This window comes from Oncorhynchus mykiss, chromosome 12 (assembly GCF_013265735.2).
Source record: "Oncorhynchus mykiss isolate Arlee chromosome 12, USDA_OmykA_1.1, whole genome shotgun sequence".
NCBI lineage: Eukaryota > Metazoa > Chordata > Actinopteri > Salmoniformes > Salmonidae > Oncorhynchus > Oncorhynchus mykiss.
Window position 1 is genome coordinate 48,444,154 of NC_048576.1, and position 27,198 is coordinate 48,471,351.

At 43.6% G+C, this 27,198-nt stretch overlaps 1 protein-coding gene across 2 annotated transcripts in view; it reads left to right on the top strand.

Moving 5' to 3' along the window:
• The window catches only part of LOC110538905 (kin of IRRE-like protein 3), a 300,951-nt gene that overhangs the window by 162,404 nt on the left and 111,349 nt on the right, over positions 1-27,198 (top strand). For both annotated transcript variants that reach the window (XM_036937674.1, XM_036937675.1), the window contains exon 3: positions 1,618-1,767. In XM_036937674.1, coding sequence (XP_036793569.1) covers positions 1,618-1,767 — 150 coding nt within the window. The remainder of the gene's footprint in view (positions 1-1,617; positions 1,768-27,198) is intronic.

Sequence of the window (27,198 nt, forward strand, 5' to 3'; positions counted from 1 at the left end):
TCACTATATTTAACTTGTGATTTCATGAATATGATTATTTTCTAGTAATATTTTTTGACCGTTGTGCTATGCTAATTAGTGTAGTTGATGACAATTCTCCCGGATCCGGGATGGGTAGTTCCAAGAGGTTTTTAACCGTTTTCCAGAACTTATTGGGGTTAGACCCATACAGAGAGGACTGCTCCTTAAAGTAACTAACTTTGGCCTTCCGGATAGCCTGAGTGCACTTATTTCTCATTTGCCTGAACGAGAGCCAGTCAGCCTGAGTATGCATGTGTCGAGCCTTTCGCGAAATGCAATTCTTGAGGTGGAGTAACTCTGCAAGATCACAGTCGAACCAGGGGCTGAACCTGTTTTTAATTTGCATTTTCTTTACGGGGGTTGTGTTTGTTAACAATACCACTGAAAATATAAAAAAAGACGGGCCAAGCGTCTTCGACATAGGGGATCAAGCTGATTCTATACCATTTTACAGAGGCCAGTCCATGAAGGAAGGCTTGCTCATTCAAGTTTTTTGCAAGCGTCTATGACAAATCGGGACAGGTCTTTTCACTGAGCAGAATCATGTCCCTCGCAGAAATAGAAGTGACTACATGTGCTGGTAACTCTTTACATGAAGGTACCCTTTCCAAAGGGTTTAGAAAGTGTTTATGCCCTAATGTAAATGTAACCCACATGCTTTGTGAGAGGGTCAAGTCAAATGAAGTTTTTTGAATTTAATCATTTTCCTATGAGGAGAAATGTTGTTCTGCATCCTATTAACATAGGTTGGTCTGACTACTAGGATTACTATTAGGCCTTATACGTAGGCGCCTGTCATATTAGGGAGTTGGTCTCTCCTACTCAACTCACTTACGCCTCCCCATACACTACTGCTTGGTAAAATGCTTATGGATGATTCAGTCTTGCCATTGATCCATGGGCAGTTGAATAAACAGCAAATAGATATTACATATCTCTAATATTTTTTTAAAACAGGGTTATAATAGCCATTACTGCACACACTGGACTAGACGCAATTGGCAATGGGAGAATTGAGTCCGCTCGTCTTCTGACAGCTGCTCAATTTTTTTTGTGGAAGACCAAATTAATTTTGAAGAAGAAAAAAAGAAATGTCACCCTCCTTTCTCCTCTCAGCTTCCAATGCTATTTGTAGGTGAACCGAGAAAGTAATTACTGTACGTTCATCTTTTGCTGTGCTAAAGACGTCTTATCTTAAAGGAGTGGAAAGCAACAATAAAGCAGCACACATCACATACAGTATATAATTGTAGTTGTGTGTGTGTGTGTGTTCTCCATTGTAATTGTTTGGGTGTGTTCTCATGAAAGGAATAACAATCTCGATCTGGAAAACCAAATGTTCTTTAATTTTGTTTCTTTAAACTAGTAGTCATGACAATCCATAGCCCTGGATAATTGGAAACGCTAGCGTGTGAACTTACATAATGAAGATGTGGTTGTGTGTGTGTGTGTGTCTGTGAGTGTGGTGTGTACATGATAGTGTGTGTGCATGAACGTGTGTGTGTGCGTGCATGTGTGTGTGCGGGTGAGTATGTGTGTGGGTATGTGTGTGCGTGCAGTGATGCGGGAGTAACAATGTGTGTTCTTGTGTTCCAGGCTACCCACGCTATGACATTGTGGGAGACCACAGCAAGGGAGAATACCACCTCTTGATTCAGAGAACTGAAATGCAGGACGACGCCTTCTTTGAGTGCCAGGCCATCCAGGCAGCTATCAGAACACGCCCCGCCCGACTGACTGTGCTCGGTAAGACACAGCTACAGTACTATTAGATTACGTTCAAGATCATTGAACCATTGTGTGTATGTTCCGCAAGGTTTAGGTTAATGGGAAAGCCAACCACTGTATCTCAAGTTGATGGTACATATAGGTGAGATATCTGAGAGAGTGTTGAGTGAACTTCCTGTTCATGCCGCATAACACATTACACTTGCAAAACGGTTTCAACCTGTTTCACAGCAGGTAGGACAAATGGTAGATCTGGGGAACCCGAAGAGAGTGCATTTTAGAGGATTAAGGTTGCCTTCCGTATTGCACCTATTCCCTTTATAGTGCACTACTTTCAACCATAGTAAAATGGTACCTGGTCAAAAGTAGTGTACTATATAGGGAACTGGGTGCCGTTTGGAGGGCACACTTAAAGTGAGTGATAAGAAGGGATAGGGGGAAGAAAATGAGGAGAGTTAGGAATATAGTAATATTGAAATTGCTCAGTAATCATTTGAAAAGGGGGATGGAAAAGAACATTAATTGGCTAGAGATAAATCATGGGTGTATCCTCAAATCAGGCCTAATCAGGTGATGCCAAACTGCCCCAATCTGTTTTCTATCAACCATCATTTGGGCTGGAATCGATGGAACCCTCCGATGCAAACCCTCCTGTGCCTTGGGCTGAGGCAGGGGAGGAGCACCCTAATTAGAATTATCGATTCATCCTCCCTTGTTTAAAGCATGATATATTCTAGAGGTATCAGTTCATTATTCCCTCCCTCAGTGGTAACATTTTTGCCCACTAATCTAAAGCTGGTTACTTAGTGGGGAGGTCAAAGGGGGGAGAGTTAAGTTGTTGGCGATCCGGCTCCATTAAAATGATTAATTATAGATAACAATGACACCATTTGCTTTTATATTTATTTCCTGGTTGGGAGGGCGGGAGAGGGAGGCAAATCATCCTCCTCCCCAGGCCTAGCCATTAGCCTGACATTTAATCCCAGACAAATCGTCTCGCTTTGGAAAAAAGTTGCACACCAAGCTACCAGCAGCCCCGTAAGGTAATGAAGTTAATGTATGGACGCTGTCAGGGTCAATCACCGCATTTCACTTCTCCGATGCTGGAGACAGTTGGAGACTAGGCGTTAGCCAACCGCCAAAGCGTGACAGCCTCACCTTCTTGTGCTCTCATAACCAGAGTGGATGGTTTACCATTAATCCCAACTCCAGCTTCAATGTTTTTGGGGGGATGTTGAAGGTAGGTGCTAGACATACTGGGGGATTCCTTTTTTAACCCTGTTATTTGAACATTTATAATATACATTGCAATACCCTCCCAATACAATGTCCCAAACTGCACAAGTGCTCTGTGTTCATACACAGCATTGGTAATCCATTACACAAGTTTTATGTGCTGCATGAGACAAGGCAGTGCTGTTTCCATAATAGCCTGAACTTTCTTTTCACACTCATAATAAAATAACTCTACTTGCCGACCCATAATAATATCCCAACACACTACAGCCTGCCTGGACCTGAACTACAGATAAACCAAGGGACTGTAAAAAACACCGAAACCAGAGACCCTTGTGACTCCATGCATTATCGCTGGGATGAAAATGCCCTCTACTGGTGACATTTAAACATTGAACCCCATCTAAGAGTGGCCGGGTGGCGGTGGCACTTTTGAATATTAGAGAGTCCAGGGACACGATCCAGAGGAGGGGCCCTTGAGGCTAATTAGATCTGTAGAAATCCCCCCCCCCCCAAGCGTTCAGGGGACCCACCGCCACCAATTACCGGGCTAAAAGGGGATAGCACTGCGCTATCAGAGGTAACGGATGCTTTAAATGGCTTTGGAGACTTAGAGTGGGCCGTGAGCTTCTTACAACTGCAGGTATGCAGACATACATGGCCACCAATTAATTGAACAACATGTCACAAGAGTTGCCTCAATCAGTAATGTCTTCTGTTGACAAGATGCTTTCATAAGCTGAGCATTATACATATGCGTAAACTCAGCAAAAAAAGAAACATCCCTTTTTCAGGACCCTGTCTTTCAAAGAAAATTCGTAAAAATCCAAACAACTTCACAGATCTTCATGGTAAAGGGTTTAAACACTGTTTCCCATGCTTGTTCAATAAATCATAAACAATTAATGAACGTGCACCTGTGGAATGGTCTTTAAGACACTAACAGCTTACAGATGGTAGGCAATTAAGGTCAAAGTTATGAAAACTTAGGACACTCAAGAGGCCTTTCTACTGACTCTGAAAAACACCAAAAGAGAGATGCCCAGGGTCTTTGCTCATCTGTGTGATCGTGCCTTAGGCATGCTGCAAGGAGGCATGAGGACTGCAGATGTGGCCAGGGAAATAAATTGCAAAGTCTGTACTGTGAGACGCCTAAGACAGAGCTACAGGGAGACAGGATGGACAGCTGATCGTCCTCGCAGTGGCAGACCATGTGTAACAACACCTGCACAGGATTGGTACATCCGAACATAACAGGTACAGGATGGCAACAACAACTGCCTGAGTTACACCAGGAACGCCCAATCCCTCCATCAGTGCTCAAACTGTCCTCATTAGGCTGAGAGAGGCTGGACTGAGGGCTTGTAGGCCTGTTGTAAGGCAGGTCCTCACCGGCAACACGGTCACCTATGGGCACAAACCCACCGTCGCTGGACTAGAAAGGACTGGCAAAAAGTGCTCTTCACTGATGAGTCACGGTTTTGTCTCACCAGAGGTGATGGTCGGATTCGAGTTTATTGTCGAAGGAATGAGCGTTACATCAAGGCCTGTACTTTGTAGCAGGATCGATTTGGCGGTGGAGGGTCCGTCATGGTCTGGGGTGGTGTTTCACAGCATCATCGGACTGAGCTTGTTGTCATTGCAGGGAATCTCAACACTGTGCGTTACAGGGAAGACGTGCTTCTCCCTCATGTGGTACCCTTCCTGCAGGCTCATCCTGACATGACCCTCCAGCATGACAATGCCATCAGCCATACTGCTCATTCTGTGCGTGATTTCCTGCAAGACAGGAATGTCAGTGTTCTGCCATGGCCAGCGAAGAGCTCGAATCTCAATCCCATAGAGCACGTCTGGTACAGTCCATGAGGAGGAGATGCACTGCAGTATTTAACCTTTCTGGCGCAGGCATTCCGCTAGCGACCCAGCTCGACAACATCTGGTGAAATTGCAGAGCACCGAATTCAAAATACAGAAATAGTCATAGTAAACATTCATAAAAAATACAGGTGTTATACATCGGTTTAAAGATTAACTTCAAATCAAATCAAATCAAATCAAATTTGATTTGTCACATACACATGGTTGGGGCGGCAGGGTAGCCTAGTGGTTAGAGCGTTGGACTAGTAACCGGAAGGTTGCGAGTTCAAACCCCCGAGCTGACAAGGTACAAATCTGTCGTTCTGCCCCTGAACAGGCAGTTAACCCACTGTTCCCAGGCCGTCATTGAAAATAAGAATTTGTTCTTAACTGACTTGCCTGGTTAAATAAAGGTAAAATAAAAAATAAATAAAATGGTTAGCAGATGTTAATGCGAGTGTAGCGAAATGCTTGTGCTTCTAGTTCCGACAATGCAGTAATAACCAACAAGTAATCTAACTAACAATTCCAAAACTACTGTCTTATACACAGTGTAAGGGGATAAAGAATATGTACATAAGGATATATGAATGAGTGATGGTACAGAGCAGCATAGGCAGGAAACAGTAGATGGTATCGAGTACAGTATATACATGAGGTGAGTATGTAAACAAAGTGGCATAGTTAAAGTGGCTAGTGATACATGTATTACATAAGGATGCAGTCGATGATATAGAGTACAGTATATACGTATATACGCATGAGATGAATAATGTAGGGTAAGTAACATTATATAAGGTAGCATTGTTTAAAGTGGCTAGTGATATATTTACATCATTTCCCATCAATTCCCATTATTAAAGTGGCTGGGGGTTGAGTCAGTGTCAGTGTGTTGGCAGCAGCCACTCAATGTTAGTGGTGGCTGTTTAACAGTCTGATGGCCTTGAGATAGAAGCTGTTTTTCAGTCTCTCGGTCCCAGCTTTGAGGCACCTGTACTGACCTCGCCTTCTGGATGATAGCGGGGTGGCTCGGGTGGTTGATGTCCTTGATGATCTTTATGGCCTTCCTGTAACATCGGGTGGTGTAGGTGTCCTGGAGGGCAGGTAGTTTGCCCCCGGTGATGCGTTGTGCAGACCTCACTACCGTCTGGAGAGCCTTACGGTTGTGGGCGGAGCAGTTGCCGTACCAGGCGGTGATACAGCCCGCCAGGATGCTCTCGATTGTGCATCTGTAGAAGTTTGTGAGTGCTTTTGGTGACAAACCAAATTTCTTCAGCCTCCTGAGGTTGAAGAGGCGCTGCTGCGCCTTCTTCACAATGCTGTCTGTGTGAGTGGACCAATTCAGTTTGTCTGTGATGTGTATGCCGAGGAACTTAAAACTTGCTACCCTCTCCACTACTGTTCCATCGATGTGGATAGGGGGGTGTTCCCTCTGCTGTTTCCTGAAGTCCACAATCATCTCCTTAGTTTTGTTGACGTTGAGTGTGAGGTTACTTTCCTGACACCACACTCCGAGGGCCCTCACCTCCTCCCTGTAGGCCGTCTCGTCGTTGTTGGTAATCAAGCCTACCACTGTTGTGTCGTCCGCAAACTTGATGATTGAGTTGGAGGCGTGCGTGGCCACGCAGTCGTGGGTGAACAGGGAGTACAGGAGAGGGCTCAGAACGCACCCTTGTGGGGCCCCAGTGTTGAGGATCAGCGGGGTGGAGATGTTGTTGCCTACCCTCACCACCTGGGGGTGGCCCGTCAGGAAGTCCAGTACCCAGTTGCACAGGGCGGGGTCGAGACCCAGGGTCTCGAGCTTGATGACGAGCTTGGAGGGTACTATGGTGTTGAATGCCGAGCTGTAGTCGATGAACAGCATTCTCACATAGGTATTCCTCTTGTCCAGATGGGTTAGGGCAGTGTGCAGTGTGGTTGAGATTGCATCGTCTGTGGACCTAATTGGGCGGTAAGCAAATTGGAGTGGGTCTAGGGTGTCGGGTAGGGTGGAGGTGATATGGTCCTTGACTAGTCTCTCAAAGCACTTCATGATGACGGAAGTGAGTGCTACGGGGCGGTAGTCGTTTAGCTCAGTTACCTTAGCTTTCTTGGGAACAGGAACAATGGTGGCCCTCTTGAAGCATGTGGGAACAGCAGACTGGTATAGGGATTGATTGAATATGTTCGTAAACACACCGGCCAGCTGGTCTGCGCATGCTCTGAGGGCGCGGCTGGGGATGCCGTCTGGGCCTGCAGCCTTGCGAGGGTTAACACGTTTAAATGTCTTACTCACCTCGGCTGCAGGGAAGGAGAGCCCGCATGTTTTCGTTGCAGGCCGTGTCGGTGGCACTGTATTGTCCTCAAAGCGGGCAAAAAAGTTATTTAGTCTGCCTGGGAGCAGGACATCCTGGTCCGTGACTGGGCTGGATTTCTTCCTGTAGTCCATGATTGACTGTAGACCCTGCCACATGCCTCTTGTGTCTGAGCCGTTGAATTGAGATTCTACTTTGTCTCTGTACTGACGCTTAGCTTGTTTGATAGCCTTGCGGAGGGAATAGCTGCACTGTTTGTATTCGGTCATGTTACCAGACACCTTGCCCGGATTAAAAGCAGTGGTTTGCGCTTTCAGTTTCACGCGAATGCTGCCATCAATCCACGGTTTCTGGTTAGGGAATGTTTTAATCGTTGCTATGGGAACGACATCTTCAACGCACGTTCTAATGAACTCGCACACCGAATCAGCGTATTCGTCAATGTTGTTGTCTGACGCAATACGAAACATGTCCCAGTCCACGTGATGGAAGCAGTCTTGGAGTGTGGAGTCAGCTTGGTTGGACCAGCGTTGGACAGACCTCAGCGTGGGAGCCTCTTGTTTTAGTTTCTGTCTGTAGGCAGGGATCAACAAAATGGAGTCGTGGTCAGCTTTTCCGAAAGGAGGGCGGGGCAGGGCCTTATATGCGTTGCGGAAGTTAGAGTAACAATGATCCAAGGTTTTTCCACCCCTGGTTGCGCAATCGACATGCTGATAAAATTTAGGGAGTCTTGTTTTCAGATTAGCTTTGTTAAAATCCCCAGCTACAATGAATGCAGCCTCCGGATAAATGGATTCCAGTTTGCAAAGAGTCAAATAAAGTTTGTTCAGAGCCATCGATGTGTCTGCTTGGGGGGGGATATATACGGCTGTGATTATAATCGAAGAGAATTCTCTTGGTAGATAATGCGGTCTACATTTGATTGTGAGGAATTCTAAATCAGGTGAACAGAAGGATTTGAGTTCCTGTATGTTTCTTTCATCACACCATGTCTCGTTTGCCATAAGGCATACGCCCCGCCCCTCTTCTTACCAGAAAGATGTTTGTTTCTGTCGGCGCGATGCGTCTAGAAACCCGCTGGCTGCACCGCCTCCGATAGCGTCTCTCCAGTGAGCCATGTTTCCGTGAAGCAAAGAACGTTACAGTCTCTGATGTCCCTCTGGAATGCTACCCTTGCTCGGATTTCATCAACCTTGTTGTCAAGAGACTGGACATTGGCGAGAAGAATGCTAGGGAGTGGTGCACGATGTGCCCGTCTCCGGAGTCTGACCAGAAGACCGCCTCGTTTCCCTCTTTTTCGGAGTCGTTTTTTTGGGTCGCTGCATGGGATCCATTCCGTTGTCCTGGGTGAAAGGCAGAACACAGGATCAGCGTCGCGAAAAACATATTCTTGGTCGTACTGATGGTGAGTTGACGCTGATCTTATATTCAGTAGTTCTTCTCGACTGTATGTAATGAAACCTAAGATGACCTGGTGTACTAATGTAAGAAATAACACGTAAAAAAACAAAACACTGCATAGTTTCCTAGGAACGCGAAGCGAGGCGGCCATCTCTGTCTTGTTACCTCTCTAGGGGTGTGGGGCGCTACCGTCCCACCTGGCCAACGTCCGGTGAAATTGCAAGGCGCCAAATTCAAAAACAGAAATACTCATTATAAAAATTAATGAAACATACAAGTGTTATACATCGGTTTAAAGACTAACTTCTGGTTAATCCAACCACGTTGTCAGATTTCAAAAATACTTTACGGTGAAAGCAAACCATGTGATTATCTGAGAACAGCGCCCAGCAGACAAATCATTACAATCAGTAACCAGCCAAGTAGACGAGTAACAAAAGTCAGAAATAGCAATAAAATGTATCACTTACCTTTGATGATCTTCATATGGTTACACTCACAAAACTTCCAGTTACCCAATAAATGTTAATTTTGTTCGATCAAGTCCCTATTTATATCCAAACGCCTCCGTTTTGTTAGCGCATTTTGTTCAGTAAAACACTGTCTCAAACAACATCCGGCGAAATTGCAGAGCGTGAAACTCAACAAAACCGAAATTCTCATAATAAACATACATAAAAGATACAAATGTTATATACCAGTTTAAAGATAAACCTCTTGTTAATCCAACCGCTGTGTCAGATTTAAAAAAGGCTTTTCGGCAAAAGCAAACCATGCGATTATCTGAGAACAGCGCCCAGCAGACAAATCATTACAAAAAGTTAGCAGGCAAGAAGAGGAGTAACAAAAGTCAGAAATAGTGTTAAAATTTGCCCAATAAATGTTTGTTTTGTTTGATAAAGTCCCTCTTTATATTCAAAACCTCTGTTTTGTCGGTGCGTTTTGTTCAGTAATACATTGGACCAAAGCGTGGTCACAACAGACAGACAAAACAGACAAAAATCTAAAAGGTGCCATAAAAGTTCGTAGAAACATGTCAAACGATCTTTATAATCAATCCTCAGGTTGTTTTTGTCATAAATAATAGAATCGATCATATTTCAACCGGACAAAAGCTTTGTCAATAGAGAAGGATAAACAAGAAGGGTGCTTTCCCGGGCACGCGCTGGACTCATGTCTGGAAAATTCCACTGTTCACTCATAGAAAGTGCTGTTTCTCCCTAATTTTTCAGTGAAGCCTGAAACAATGCTTAAAGACTTGCCACGTGTTGTGGAAGCCATAGAGATCGTGAACTGCGTCATAAGTCTTTGTATGGTGGATAGGCTTTCAATGGAAAAGAGACATTTCAAAATTATAGCACTACCTGAATGGATTTTCCTCAGGTTTTCACTTGCCATATCAGTTCTGTTATACTCATATACATTATTTTAACAGTTTTGGAAACTTTTGAGTGTTTTCTATCCAAATCTACCAATCTACTAAATTATATGCATATCCTATTATCTGGACCTGAGTAGCAGGCAGTTTACTTTGGGCACGCTTTCCATCCAAAATTCTGATTCCTGCCCCCTACCCTAGTGAGGTTAATCCAGCCGCTTTGTCAGATTTCAAAAAGGCTTACAGTGAAAGCATACAATACGATTGTCTGAGGTCAGCTCCCCACTTACAAAAGCATACAAACATTTTACAACCAAGCAAAGGAATTACAAAAGTCAGAAATAGCGATAAAATTAATCACTTACCTTTGAATATCTTCATATGGTTGCAGTCACAAGAGTCCCAGCTACACAATAAATGTTTGTTTTGTTCCAGGCGGTCTAAACATGCAGACCAATACATCCTAATAGTTGTTGAAATATGTCAAACAATGTTCATAATTAATCCTCAGGTTGTCAATTGTCTAAATAATCGATAATATTTCAAACGGACAATAGCGTATTCAATAGAAAAGAAAAACAATGAAGGGCGCGCAATTGGTCACACGCGCAAACCAGCTCTGCTTGATTCTACAGACCACTGACAAAATGGAATCATTCTTCTTCATTTTTCAGAAAACAAGCCTGAAACAACGTTTAATTAAAGACTGTTGACATCTAGTGGAAGCCATAGGAACTGCAATCTGGGTCCTAACCCATTAGAAAAGCTATAGGCATTCAATTGAAAATGCCCACATCAAAGAAATCCCACTTCCTGGATGAATTTTCCTCAGGTTTTACCTGCCATATCAGTTCTGTTATACTCACAAACCTTATTTTAACAGTTTTGGAAACTTTAGAGTGTTTTCTGTCCAATTCCAATTATATGCATATCCTAGCTTCTGGGCCTGAGTAACAGGTAGATTACTTTGGGCACGCTTCTCATCCAGATGTCAAAATACTGCCCCCAAGCCATTAGAAGTTAATGCAGCTGATGGCCAAACCAGATACTGACTGTTACTTTTGATTTTGACCCCCCATTTGTTCAGGGACACATTATTACATTTCTGTTAGTCACATGTCTGTTGAACTTGTTTGGTTTATGTCTCAGTTGTTGAACCTTGTTATGTTCATGGAAATATTTACAAATGTTAAGTTTGCTTCCACACTGCCCTTTCCCAACTGGACAAAAGGAACACCTATGTGAGAATGCTGTTCATTGACTACAGCTCAGCATTCAGCACCATGGTGCCCACTAAGCTCATCAGTAAGCTAAGGACACTGGGACTAAACCCCTCCCTCTGCAACTGGATCCTGGACTTCCTGACGGGCCGCCCCCTGGTGGTACGGGTAGGCAACAACATGTCTGCTACACTGATCTTCAACACTGGGTCCCTCAGGGGTGTGTACTTCGTCCCCTCCTGTACTCCCTGTTCACCCACGACTACGTGGCCAAACATGACTCCAAAAGTTTGCTGACAACACAACAATGGTAGGCCTGATCACCGACAACGGTAAGACAGTCTATAGGGAGGAGGTCAGAGAACTGGCAGTGTGGTGCCAGGACAACAACCTCTCCCTTATTGTGAGCAAGACAAAGGATCTGATCGTGGACTACAGGAAAAGGTAGGCTGAACAGGTCCCCATTAACATCGACTGGGCTGTAGCGGAGCGGGTCGAGAGTTTCAAGTTCCTTGTTGTCCACATCACCATCGAACTATCATGGTCCAAACATACCAAGACAGTCATGAAGAGGGCACAACAAAACCTTTTCTCCCTCAGTAGACTGAAAAGATTTGGCATGGGTCTCCAGATCTTCAAAAGGTTATTCAGCTGCACCATCGAGAACATCCTGACCGGTTGCATCACCACCTGGTATGGCAAGTGCTCGGCATCTGACCGTAAGACGCTACAGAGGGTAGTACGTATGGCCCAGTACATCGCTGAGGCCAAGCTTCCTGCCATCCAGGACCTATATAATAGGCGGTGTCAGAGGAAAGCCCATAAAATTGTCAGACTCCAGTCCAGACGGTTTATCCCCCCCCCACTCCCTTTTGTACACTGCTGCTACTCGCTTCTTGCGACTAGGGGGCGATATTAAAATTTTTGAATGAAAAACGTTCCCGTTTTAAACAAGATATTTTGTCACAAAAATATGCTCGACTATGCATATAATTGACAGCTTTGGATAGAAAACACTCTGACGTTTCCAAAACTGCAAAGATATTGTCTATGAGTGCAACATAACTGATGTTACAGGCGAAACCCAGATAAAAATCCAATCAGGAAGTGCCGCATTATTTGAAACCGCCTCATGCCAATGACTCCTTATATGGCTGTGAATGAGCTACGAATGAGCTTACATTTTCTACGTATTCCCCAAGGTGTCTACAGCATTGTGACGTCTTTTTACGCATTTCTGTTGAAGAATAGCCGTAAGGGACCATATTTAGCAAGTGGTCACATGGTGTCTCCCACAGAAAATCTTGCATAAAATACTGAGGTAGCCATTTTTCCAATCGCTTCTTATGAGAAACCAATTGCCCCGACGGATATATTATCGAATATATATGTTAAAAACACCTTGAGGATTGATCCTAAACAACTTTTGCTGTGTTTCTGTCGATATTATGGAGCTAATTTGGAAAACAGTTCGGCGTTGTATTGATAGCATTTTCCGGTCGATTTCTCAGCCAAGCATGATGAACAAACGGGAGCTATTTCGCCTACAAAAATAATATTTTTGGAAAAAAGGAACATTTGCTATCTAACTGGGAGTCTCCTTAGTGAAAACATCTGAAGTTCTTCAAAGGTAAATGATTTAATTTGATTGCTTTTCTTATTTTCGTGAAAATGTTGCCTGCTGCCAGCAGAGCCTAGCATAGCATTTTGCCATGATAAACTTACACAAATGCTTGTCTAGCGTTGGCTGTAACGCATATTTTGAAAATCTGAGATGACAGTGTGATTAACAAAAGGGTAAGCTTGTGTTTCAATATATTTCATTTGCGATTTTCATGAATAGGTATTTATGTCCGCTGCGTTATGCTAATTTGTTTGAGGCTATGATTACGCTCCCGGATCCGGGATTGCTAGTCGCAAAAGGTATATCTATGCATAGTTACTTCACTCCTACCAAAACATGTACAAAACACCTCAACTAACCTGACTCGGTACCCGTTTCCCCTTTTTTGTTATTCTTATTGTGTTACTTTTTATTATTATGTTTCACTTTAGTCTATTTTGTAAATATTTTCTTAACTCTTTGTGAACTGTACTGTTGGTGAAGGGCTTGTAAGTAAGCATTTCACAGTAAGGTCTACACTTGTTGTATTCGGCGCATGTGACAAATGAAGTTTGATTTGATAAAGTCAATCTCTCCTCCACTTTGAGCCAGGAGAGATTGACATGCATATTATTCATGTTTGCTCTCTGTGTACAGCCAGCCCTGCTGCCCTGTTCTGAGCCAATTGTAATTTCCACTTGATTGAACAGTAGTCCAGTTGCAACAAAGCTAGGACCTGTTAAGAAGACAGAACAGTGCTTTGTTCAGGACACACTTCTCCCAATCTTAGCTACTGTTGTACATCATCAATATGTTTTGACCATGACAGTTTACAATCCAGGGATACTCCAAGCAGTGTAGTCACCTCAACTTGCTCATTTCCCACATTATTCATTACAAGATTTAGCTGAGGTTAGGCTTTAGTGAATGATTTGTCCCAAATACAATGCTTTTAGTGTCTGAAATATTTAGGACTAACTTATTCCTTGCCACCCACTCTGAAACTAAATGCAGTTCTTTGTTAATTGTTGCAGTCATTTCAGTCACTAACGTGTATAATGTTGAGTCATCTGCATACATAGACACACTGGCTTTACTCAAACCTAGTGGCATGTCATTAGTAAAGATTGAAAAAAGTAAGGGCCTAGACCGATTCTACCTGGATTATGTTGGTTAGGCTTCCATTAAAGAAAATCCTCTGGAGTGTAAAGCCATAACACATAGGTATTCCAGGCAGCAGACTATGATCGAATATGTCAAAAGCCGCACTGAAGTCTAACAAAAGTGTTGGTCAGTTGTTCTACAATACAAAATTCTAAAACTGTCTAGTTTTGTCTCGTCTCGTCTCTCCTCATGTCGGCTGCTAGATCTGAACATGCTTTTTGAAAGCCCTTATTTTTGCAGGCAGGTTTATAATTGTGGGCAGACATCAGCCTTTCAGTACTGAATAAAAGTCCCAAAATAGTTTATCTACAGCCTCTGTATTAGGGAACATATGACCTGGAGTGCCAGTGTCTGCTCAGTTACTGTTCCCCGGGCACCGAAGACATGGATGTCGATTATGGCACCCCCTGCACCTCTCTGATTCAGAGGGGTTGGGTTAAATGCGGAAGACACATTTCAGTTGAATGCATTCAGTTGTACAACTGACTGGGTATTTCCCTTATATTATGAAGTCTTATAAGCCATCCCAGCTATCAGCATTATATTGAGGGCTGGGGGCAAATTTCACAAGTGTTTTCTTTGACATGTTTCTTTAGTGAAATTACATGGGACATATCTGCAAATTCTATCGTTATCCATAAACGTTTTCCAGTTATTTATTCTAATCAATGTGTGTGATTTGTCATTTGAATAAAATAAACTGATCTCATCATTGACATTTTCCAAAGTGCCTGTCGAATACCTTTGCAAAAAGGTTGTTGCATGCTAACTCGATCAATACCTTTTCAGAGGAAAAATGCAAAGTGAACTGTAAACTTCAATTCACAAGCATCGTGTTGGATGAAAGTGAATTACAGGCTCAGATCTACCTTGGTGTGCCGTGAGAGATTGCTAAATAAAACATGAAGTTAAGCCTTGCTACATACATCTACATACATATGTCCTGTGTGAACCTCTGGCTACCTTCGGGCAGATTAACCAGTGTTTTTCAGAGCAAAAAGGATTTTCCCTCCCCTCAGGAGTTTAGCGCTTATTAATATCAATCTTTTGTCATGGATTAGCCTTTACTCCAGACGTATTCACCCCCTGTGCCGAGCAATAAATATCAATCAAACTGAGGAGAAGCAGCACACACCACCTCGTCTACGAGACCGCCTCTTGCCTGCAGCCATAGAGCCATTGCACATTGACGTCCCAAACTCCCTGAACTCTTCCCCCCAACAGTGGCAGTTTTTTGGTCACTGTAACCTTGCTATGGTGATTGATGTCTTCTCATACATAGCAAGCTGATATTGTTATCCCTCATCTCAACATCCTCCCGTTCTACCAATCTGCCTCATATTTAATGTCAAAGTGGCCCAGGCTATATAAAAAAGTGTTAGATTGGAGAGGGAATGGTAGTCTGCTGTACTTTAGTGACAAACATTGATCGCCAGTTTGCGCTGTTCTGTGAAGGGAGTAGTACACAGCTTTGTACAAGGGTTTCAGTTTCTTGGCAATTTCTCGCATGGAATAGCCTTCATTTCTCAGAACAAGAATAGACTGACGAGTTTCAGAAGAAAGTACTTTGTTTCTGGACATTTTGAGCCTGTAATCAAACCCACAAATGCTGATGCTCCAGATACTCAACTAGTCTAAAGAAGGCCAGTTTTATTGCTTCTTTAATCAGGACAACAGTTTAGGCTGTGCTAACATAATTGAAAAAAGGGTTTTCTAATGATCAATTAGCCTTTTAAAATGATAAACTTGGATTAGCTAACACAATGTGCCATTGGAACACAGGAGTGATGGTTGCTGATAATTGACCTCTGTACGCCTATGTAGATATTCCCAAAACAATCTGCCGTTTCTAGCTACAAAAGTCATTTACAACATTAACAATGTCTACACTGTATTTCTGATCAATTTGATGTTATTTTAATGGACAAAAAATGTGCTTTTCTTTCAAAAACAAGGACATTTCTAAGTCACCCCAAACCTTTGAACGGAAGTATAATATTTATATATATATTTGATGAACATTTTTATTTGACCTTATGGCTATTAGCTCATACAAACGCAATGAATAACATATTCACTACATGGAACAATAGATGGTCCCTCCCAAAAAATCTCAAGGAAGTGTCTGTCATATATCTGAGAGATATAAAAAGATCAGGAAATATATATTTTGTACATGTATTTAACCCCTTATTTTTGTCACTAAACAGTCGCCATATACACTTACATACATTTTTTTCAAATGGTCCTGGGGGACCTTCAGGCGAGTCTTGTGAGGCCTTTTGGCATCCTAAAGCAAAACAACTGACAACCGTGTTCGTGAGAGTCTCACCTTTCCACAGAGGGATCATACCCGGATGCTACAGACGATTTGTGAGAAGACTGATATCGGTATGTCTCATGGTCTGACAAACACAGCTCAAGCTCTGTTACCTTTCACCAATGCAAAAAAAATTCTCTAGTTTAAACTGACTGATTTTTATGGGGATTTTTGTATTATGCTAATTGGATTTCCTCACGGACATCGACTCTAGCGGGTTTGACATGCATCAGGTAATTCATCCACATGAAATAGTTGGACAGAAACCTAATTAGTGACATTCCCCTCTATTAATTTGCTTGAAATATTTATCTAACACAAAAGGATGACGATTCTCTGTGGGGGACCATTTTCGTTTGAGCAATCTTTTTTCTCTCCAAACGGATAGAAATCGGCTCGATACAAATGCTATCCATTGTATAAACAAGCTTTAATAAAGCTCATCTAATTTGTGTAGAGCCCCAGAATGATTACAGCATCAAAACCCAAACAAATGAACAATATAATAGAAATGACGATAGGAGACCATTTGTATGTTCAGCTTGCCTCCTCCTTTGCCATTTTTCTGAATGTTCTGCTGTCACGGTGGATTCAGAACACTAGACAGTGGAGAGAAAATTCCAGCTCATCCTATCTGAATTTGAACACTCCCCCTCTCTCTTCTTCCTCTTCTTCTTCTTTTTTCTTGAGCTGTGTTGGTTTGGGGGAATGGCGTTGTGGGCCACTGGGCCATGTCTGTCTGGTGTTTCGGAGCATGGGCAGGATGCTAGGAAGGTATCCATCATTACCTAATGATAGTCAGCAGGGGCATGTCGGTTTCAGCCCGCCACCTGGCCAGCCGCTATGTGAGAAATGGATTTGGTAACACCTCCCATGAAGGGTCGGTCCCTGGATGGGTGACAAGATGCTGATCGAAGTTGTGTTGGATGGCCAGTAGGAGGCACTCTTTCCTCTGGTCTAAAGTAAAATATCCCAATGCCCCAAAGTAAAATATTCGCTATTCCGGGCTGAGCTTCTTCGAGAAGAAAGCACAGGGCGTAGTTTTGGTGGCGTACACGAGCGCTGAGAGAGCATGGCTCCTATCCCAGCCTTGGATGCATCCACCTCCACTATGAACGCCAAAGAGACATCCGGATGAGCCAGCACTGGAGCTGAGGTAAACAGATCTCTCAGCTGACCAAAAGCCCTGTCTGCATCAGCTGACCAACGCAACCGCACCGGTCCCCCCTTCAGCAGTGAGGTAATTGGAGCCGCTACCTGACCAAAACCCTTGATAAACCTCCGGTAGTAGTTGGCAAACCCTAGAAACCGCTGCACTTCTTTTACCGTGGTGGGAGTAGGCCATTTACGCACGGCTGAAATGCGGTCACTCTCCATCTCCACCCCTGAAGTGGAAATAAGGTACCCTAGGAAGTAGACGGACTGTTGGAAGAACAGACATTTCTCATTCTTGATGTACAGGTCATGCTCCAACAGTCGACCAAGCACCCTGCGCACCAGTGACACGTGCTCGGCGCGTGCAGCGGAGTATATCAGGATGTCATCAATACATACCACTACACCCTGCCCGTTCAGGTCCCAGAAAATCTATTCTACAAAGGCCTGGAAGACTGATGAAGCATTCATCAACCCGTATGACATGACGAGGTACTCATAGTGCCCTGAGGTGGTACTGAAAGCCGTCTTCCACTCGTCTCCCTCCTAGATACGCACCAGGTTGTATGAGCTCCTGAGATCCAATTTGGTGAAGAAGCGCATTGACTCAATCATACTGGCAATTAGAGGTAGCGGGTAACTGTACCTAACAGTGATCTGGTTGATACCTCGATAGTCAATACACGGGAGCAGACCTCCATCCTTCTTCACAAACTCGAGGAGGCAGGTGAAGTGGAGGGCCGAATGTACCCCTGCCCCAGGAATTTGGAGACAAATGTTTCCATAGCCGCCATCTCCTCCTGTGACAGGGAATACACTTGACTCCTGGGAATTGCTACGTCTACCAGGAGATTTATTGCACAATCCCCCCGTCGATGGGGTGGTAATTGAGTCGCCCTCTTCTTACAGAAGGTGACAGCCAAATCAGCATATTCAGAGGGGATGTGCACGGTGGTCGCACCAACGGAAACCCCTAAACACCTCCCCAAGTACTTTCGTGACCACCCCGTGAGAGCCCTCTGTTGCCACAAAATAGTGGGGTCATGACAGGCCAACCAGGGTAGCCCAGCACCATGGGAAACGCAGGAGAATCAATAAGGAAGAGACTGATCCTCTCCTTGTGACCCTACTGCATCACCATGCCCAGTGGAGGGGTGGCCTCCCTAATTAGCCCTGACCCTAATTGTCGACTATCTAGGGCATGAACTGGGAAGGGCATATCAACTGGAACAATAGGGATCCCTAAACTATGGGCAAATGATCTGTCAATAAAGTTCCCAGCTGCGCCTGAATCTACGAACGCCTTATGCTGGGAATGCGGCGAAAACTAATGTACAACAATGTTTGCAACAGAGGGCTCTGGGTGAGCCTGGTGCCGACTCACCTGGGGTGACATGAGAGTGCCCTGCCTGCTGCCTCAACTCCCAGCACCGACTAGCAGTGTGCCCTCTGTGGCCACAGATGGTGCATGGACCGGCACCTCCTCCAGTCGCCCTAATTGCAGCACCTCCCAGCTCCATGGGCGTAGGAGCGGTGGTGCTGGGGGATGGAATCGACAGTCCCCGATCTGGACATCCACGGGTAGCCAGTAGGTTATCCAACCGGATGGACAGGTCCACCAGCTGGTCAAAGGTGAGAGTGGTATCCCTGCAGGCCAACTCCCGACGGATGTCCTCGCGTAAACTACAACGGTAGTGATCGATCAGGGCCCTGTCTCCTTCCTCCCATACGGCGTTGGCCCAATCCAGGGCTTTCCCTGAAAGACAGGAGATGAGGGCGGACACGCTCTCACGGCCCGAAGGTGCCGTTTGGATGGTTGCCAGGTAGAGCTCCAGCTGGAGTAGGAACCCCTGACATCCCGCAGCCGTCCATACTCCCTCGGAAGAGCGACCCGAATTCCACTGGGACTGGGTGAAGGAGGGGTGAGTAGGGGTTCCCTTGGTGGTGCTGGTGGAAGCGCTGGAGGAACTCCTCTTCTCTCCCAAATATCCATATTCTGTAGGACGCGATCCATAGCAGTGCTGAGATGTTGTAGCATGGCCGCATGGTGCTGGACGCGCCAGGGGGGGTGTCTGCTCCTGCTGACTCCATATGGTTTGGTGCGTGATTCTGTCAAGATGGTGGGTGTAGCTAGTGTATAAAGTCAGGCGCAGGAGAGCAGAGATGAGTGAAACAATGCACTTTACTTGACAGCACAACGTAAACAATTTACAAAGTTCAAAAATAACCTCTCGGGTGATAAACAGCACACGGTAAAAACCAGTCGGAACATACCGACCTGGACAAACAACAATCATGTACAAAAACATGGGGGAAACAGAGGGTTTAAATACATGAACATGTAATTGGGGAATGAAACCAGGTGTCTGGAAAACAAAGACAAAACAAATGGAAAATTACAGGTGGATCAGCGATGGCTAGAAGACCACTGACGTCGACCGACAAACGCCGCCCGAACAAGGAGAGGGACTGACTTCGGCGGAAGTCGTGACAGTTATAAGTGAAATAATCTGTCTGTAAACAATTTTTTGAAAAAATGACTTGTGTCATGCACAAAATAGATGTCCTAGCCGACTTGCCAAACTATAGTTTGTAAACAAGAAATGTGTGGAGTGGTTGAAAAACATGTTTTAATTACTCCAACCTGAGCGTATGTAAACTTCCGACTTCAACTGTATATGCACATTTACCTGTACCAGAAATTTGACCTGGTAAAATGGTGCTTCCAGCAATTGACAGAAAATCTACTCTATGTAAGTGTTGCAATTAGTAGATTATTATATATGCTGTAAATATGTCATAGACCTAGCTATGACTGATAGCTAATGTTAGCTAGCTAACACCCAGTGATCAATTCATACAAGCATTAGCTAGATATTATATTACCTCCACTTGATCTGAAATCTCCGATAGCTCTTTGGATTCTTCTCATGTGGAAGGAAGACAAATTTACTCAATGTTCTGCTAATACATGAAATGAAAACTGTAAGGACCAACGCCGGAAATGAGAAGCAGGTACGAGGAGTCAGCATTTAATAAGGAAGAGACATGAAACAAGACAGGCACAGTGTCGGCACACGGGCAACACAACGACATTCGACAATCAATGCAGCAGCGGGGAACAAAGATGGGGAACTGACAAATATAGGGGAGGTAATAAACAGGTGATTGAGCCCAGGTGAACCCAATAATACGCTGATGTGCATGGCGGGGAAAGGCAGGTGTGCGTACTGATGGTGGCAGGACTGCAAAATGCTGGGGAGCCTGGCGCCTTCGAGCACTAGGGAGGCAGAGTGGGAGCAGGCGTGACAGTACCCCCCCCCCCCCCCCCCACCCCAGCATGCCACCCGACAACCCTCCTGGGCAATCCTGACGGGCCGGCCCAGCCACAGGCACTGGACAAAGCAGCTGGGTGTAAAATCCAGACGAACTAGCATGGGCATGGGAGCCTGGCTAACCGGCTGAGGCGTTGGAGCCTGACGACCCGGTTGAGGCGTGACAGCCTGATGAGTACACTGGCACGTGGGAGCCTGATGAGCCGTCTGAAGAGTAGATGCCTGGCGAGCCCGGCTGAGGCCTAACTTGGGATGAGCGCCTGCCGAGCCAACCCGGGACAAGAAAACCTCTAGGGTTTCTCTACGCCAGCTAGGGCGTGAAACCTGACGAGCTAGCTTAGGCACCCCTGGTTCCATTGGTAGAGGACCCCAGACCCGACATCACCACCGACCGGAACTCCAGCCATCCCCGATGCCTTGCTAGATGGTTGCGGCATTCTGTAAGGACCGGTGGCGGAGATGAGAAGCAGGTACGGGAGTCAGCATTTAATATGGAACAGACATAAAACATGTCGGCACACGAGCAACACAAAGGCATTCGGCAATCAATGCAGCAGCGGCGAACAGAGATGGGGAACTGACAAATATAGGGGAGGTAATTGTTTATTGATTGAGCCCAGGTGAGTCCAACAATATGCTGATGCACGTGACAGGGAAAGGCAGATGTGCGTACTGATGGTGGCAGGAGTGCGTAATACTGTGGAACCCTGCGCCTTTGAGCACCAGGGAGGGGGAGCGGGTGCAGGCGTGACGAAAAACAAGCATTTTTGATTACGAAAAGCCTAACAGTTAGTTTCCTAGCTAGCTAGCCAACTAACTAATTTAGCCAACTAGCCTGGTCTAGCCAGAACATAGATAAACACTACAGAACATGCAGAACAGGTGGCAAAAAAAATACTATTTTCCAGAACAGAACAAAGTGCACAATATAAAGGGTAATAGCTAATAACATAAGATAATTGAATGTGTTGATCTTAAATGTACTCTTACCAATATCTTTTGTTATCGTCTGACTGCAAAGCTAAAAGGCACTACGGCAGAGTGACAGTGGAGTTGTAAACATCACTCAGCTTTGTATTCTCTCAACCAGCTTTACCTGGAATGCTTTTCCAACAGGAGTTCCCATATATGCTGAGCACTTGTTGGTTGCTTTTACTTCCCTCTGCGGTCCAACTAATCCCAAACCATCTTAATTGGGTTGAGGTTGGGTGATTGTGGAGTCCAGGTCATCTGATGCAGCACTCCATCACTCTCCTTCTTGGTCAAACAGTCCTTACACAGCCTGGATGTGTGTAAGGGCTAAGCACAAACCAGATTAGATGATGTATCGCTGCAGAATGCTGTGGTAACCATGCTGGTTAAGTGTGCCTTGAATTCTAAATAAATCACAGACAGTGTCACCAGCAAAGCACCCCCACACCATCACACCTCCTTCTCCATGCATCACGGTGGGAACTACACATGTGGAGATCATGCGTTCACCTACTCTGCGTCTCAAATTTGGACTCATCAGGACAGATTTCCACCGGTCTAATGTCCATTGATCATGTTTCTTGACCCAAGCATGTCTCTTCTTCTTCTTGGTCTCCTTTAGTAGTAGTATTTTTCAGCAATTCGACCACGAAGGCCTGTTTCACGCAGTCTCCTCTGAACAGTTGATGTTTGTTGTCTGTTACTTGAACTCTGTGAAGCATTTATTTGGGCTTCAATTTCTGAGGCTGGTAAACTCTAATGAACTTGTCCTCTGCAGCAGAGGTAACTCTGGGTCTTCCTTTCCTCATGAGAGCCAGTTTCATCATAGCGCATGATGGTTTTTGCGACTGCACTTGAAGAAACTTTCAAAGTTCTGGAAATGTTCCGTATTGACTGTCCATCGTGTCTTAATGTAATGATGGACTATCATTTCTCTTTGCTTATTTGAGCTGTTCTTGCCATAATATGGACTTGGTCTTTTACCAAATAGGGTTGTCTTCTGTATACCACCCCTACCTTGTCACAACACAACTGATTGGCTCAAACGCATTAAGAAGGAAAGACATTTCACAAGTTAACTTTTAACAAGGCACACCTGTTAATTGAAATTCATTCCAGGTGACTACCTCATGAAGCTGGTTGAGAGAATGCCAAGAGTGTGGAAGGCAAAGGGTGGCTACTTTGAAGAATCTCAAATAAAAAATATATTTGTTTAACACTTTTATTTGGTTACTACATAAGTGTTATTTCATAGATTTGATGTCTTCCCTATTATTAAAAAATGTTTTTAAAAAATATAGAAAAACCCTGGAATGAGTAGGTGTGTCCAAGCTTTTGACTGGTACTGTATGTAGCACAGGACTGCCTTAAATTAGTATTAAATGTACCTGAAATTCCCTTAAAACATGCTAAGATCCCTTAATATGAATTATATCGGCCTTAAATTAAACAATTGGCCTCCCTTAATTTTAAAAGCCAGAAGGGGACGCATTAAACATATATTCATTTTGATTGTTGGTCAGTGCACTTTATTTTTCAATTTAAGGGCATATCAAGGATGTCACGAGAGTGACAAGGAGCGAAAATAGACATGGAGACCAAAAATGAAAGGTAGTTTAAACTAGCTCTATTTAAAAAGCTGCCAAATGTCATAGTATCAAACTAGTTAGCTAGCTAACTTTTTATTTAGCTAATGCAAGCTAGCTAACAACCTAACCATTAATTTTAGCTAACTAGACAGCTAGGTAACAGCTAGAAAGCTAACGTTACCTAACTAGCTTGCTATCCTGCCTTTGATTCTAAAGAGCATTTAACTAGCTAGACTAGATAAATTAGACTACAGTAAGCTAGCTTATCCTGAAATCTTCTGGTCCATGTTATTAGGCCAGTGAGAAGTACAGAGGCTTGACAGCAGATTCATTAAGGGACAGTTTGGCAGAGAACCATCCTCAAATTGCTGCCGCTCTTCACAGTGAGCTTGACTCATGTTAGACAGAACTGGAGTTAATAGCGGCCATAAGTTTAATAATTACCAAACGTTAAGAGAAAGAGGCAATGTTAAAAATATTTAGCTGGTATTGGTATCTAGGGTAACCAGCTATGGTGCTAGCTGTTCATTATTTTTCAGGCCAGGCTGTCACAGGGGATGACCTGGTGGAAATGAATGCTGGTGATATCCTGCTGGTCTTTCCCAACATTTTTGGGCTGAGGAAGGCACAGCAGCGCCTCCTTCATCAGGTAATTGAAGCGAAAATGTCTGCAATCTTTTCATTTAACTGATTGCATTGTATACCAATTTGAAGAAAAACAAATCAGCAGAGGACTACATCAAGTCCAAAAAAATAAAAAGCTAAGAAAATGATACAATCATCAACAGTATTTATTTGATAATTTGTGTCTCGTTTCAGGAAACTAGGCGTATGTCGCATGTGACTACTTCAAAAGTGTGCCGTTTGAACGTAAACTTTAATTTTGTATCTAAATGCATTTTTTGGGCCAAAATGCCTTCTGGAACATGTGACCTTTCATGTGCCTTAATAACAAATGTGTATGCCATCTGTAAATATGAATAAAATTGTTAAATTAGGAGCCTAGTTGGATTAGCCATGGAAAAAGTGAGCAACCTTGCCGCTAGCCATGGTTAGCTAAGATAATGAGTGGGCTGAATGACGAGATCGGATTGGTCTGCCAGGTAGCACACTTCCGTCTATAACATAGCTGGTCAGTATGTGTAGGTAATCCTTTCTAATGCAGCTTTTTTGAAAGATATCATGTAGTAGAACTGCATAAGTGTTGCTCTCCATTTTCTGGAAGACCGAGTTCTAAAATCAGTGGAATTAGAGTATGATAGCTAAGTAGAAAATTCTGGCGTTTGATTTCAAGTAGGCAGACGGAGTCAAAAAGAACACACAAAAGGCTGTTGAATAAAACACCTGTCTCCAGATTATATCATCAAACTAAGAGCAACAACGGCATCCGTGACAGAGAGGCAGAAGCTTCCATCCATGTATGTAAGATAGTCTAGCCTCTAATGACTCCCCATCCCGCATGAGAGAGCGTAATCATCGACTGACACTAATTAGCATAACGCAACGGACATAAATATTCCTACAAAATATGCCTATTCATGAAAATCACAAGTGAAATATATTGAGACACCGCTTAGCCTTTTGTTAATCACCCTGTCATCTCAGATTTTCAAAATATGCTTTACAGCCAAAGCTAGACAAGCATTTGTGTAAGTTTGTTGATAGCCTAGCATAGCATTTTGTCCAGCTAGCAGCAGGTAACTTGGTCACGGAAATCAGAAAATAAATCAAATTAAATTGTTTACCTTTGAGCTTCGAATGTTTTCACTCACGAGACTCCCAGTTAGATGTTAGATGCCAATGTTCCTTTTTTCCAAAAATATTGTTTTTGTAGGCGAAATAGCTCCGTTTGTTCTTCACGTTTGGCTGAGAAATCGCCCAGAAATTGCAGTCACGAAAACGCCGATATCAACATAAAAATGGTAAACGTTGTTTATAATCAATCCTCAAGGTGTTTTTCAAATATCTATTCGATAATATATCCACCGGGACAATTGGTTTTTCAGTAGGACCGATTGGAATAATGGCTACCTCTGTGTTTTACGCGAGAATCACTCTGGGACCAGTTGCGCAATATAGTCGCTTACGGGTATTCTTCAACATAAATGCGTAAAACTACGTCACAATGCTGTAGACACCTTGGGGAATACGGAGAAAAAGTAATCTGGTTGATAGCCCATTCACTGCTCAATAGGGGCGCATTGGAACGCAGCGCTTTCAAAACATGAGGCACTTCCGGATTGGATTTTTCTCAGGCTTTCGCCTGCAATATCAGTTCTGTTATACTCACAGACAATATTTTTACAGGTTTGGAAACTTTAGAGTGTTTTCTATCCTAAACTGTGAATTATATGCATATTCTATCTTGTCCTGATAAAATATCCCGTTTACTACGGGAACGTTATTTTTCAAAAAATGAAAATACTGCCCTCTAGTCACAAAAGGCTAGCTAGCTACATTTACATTTACATGTTTTCAAAATTTGTCAGAGTCAAGTTAAAGTGTACTTTTAGCTAGCTAGCTAACATTAGCTGGCTGGCTAGCCAGCTAACGTTACGTGTATGATCAGAGCCATTTACATTGCTAATTATAGCCTAATGTTGGCTAGCTAACATTGAACCTAGTTGGTTAGCTACCTGCAGATTCATGCAAGGTAGTAACGTTATGAGTTGGGATTATGGTTCATTGTTTAGGTAGCTAGCTACATGTCGACTCCACTATGCAAATTACTATTTCAATATAATCTTTATGACGTCGTTGTGACAACTGTCGATAGACGAAGCTGGTAAATTCGCTCTGGCTATCAACTCTGATTTCAGAACACTCTCGTCTGAATGTGCCAGATAACTTACCAACGCTCAACACCAGTTAAATATAGCCGGTGTCAGTAAACATTGGCAAAAAAGCGTGATTAAATTGTTGCCAGCAGCACAGTTGCAGTCACCAATCTTTATGATAACATGGATGGATAACATGAAAACAGCATAACCATCTCTGCTAGGGTGAGCAAAATGGTCAGAATGAGGTGTTCTCTCAATTGTGCCTCGGCCAGAGCGTCCAGTGTGCGCTCTGAACGCTCCGAGAGCAAAACGTTCTGAATTTACAAACTGACCATCTGACAACGCTCTGAATTTATGAACGCACAGAACATATTCTGGCACTCCAGATAAAATTGATGAAAACACCCGTGGTATAAACCAGCCTTTAGTCTTGAAATCTTTGGTTGTTTAATACATAGCCTCACATGTGAATCCTTAAAGAGATGGGAGAAGCTAAAGCTTAAGAGGGTGTGAACGATGTAGACAAAGAAGAGCTCTCCAGCAGATACCATAATATTCATGGAACAATTTTGCAAATGTGAGGTTACAATTTCATCAACTTTCAAAGCAGAATTTGTTTTGTTTTGTCTGCTTAGATGAACAAAGTGTTTCCTCCAGGATTTCTTTGTATCAGTAGGAGCAGTTTTCATAAAACAATTTGAGAAAAGTAGCGTGGGGCATGCACGTTTTCATTACACCACATCTCCGCCAATGAACGAGAGATGTGCGTTTCTTTGCACACAGTGTACAGACCAATGTGACTTTAACAGGTCGTATTTCTTTCATTGCTGGAAGTTGAAAGAAAATGGAGACACTTTTGGAAGGCTTACAATCTCTTTGTTTTAGGAATAATTACAGTGCATTCAGAAAGTATTCAGACCCCTTGACTTTTTCAAAATTTTGTTACATTACAGCCTTAGTCATAAAATCGATTCAATTGTTTTTTTCTACACACAATCTACAGACAATTCCCCAAAATGACAAAAAAAAATGTTATTGTATTTAAAAGAAATGTATAAATAAATAAAAATGAAATATCACATTTGCACAAGTATTCAGACCCTTTACTAAGTACGTTGCTGAAGCACCTTTGGCAGCAATTACAG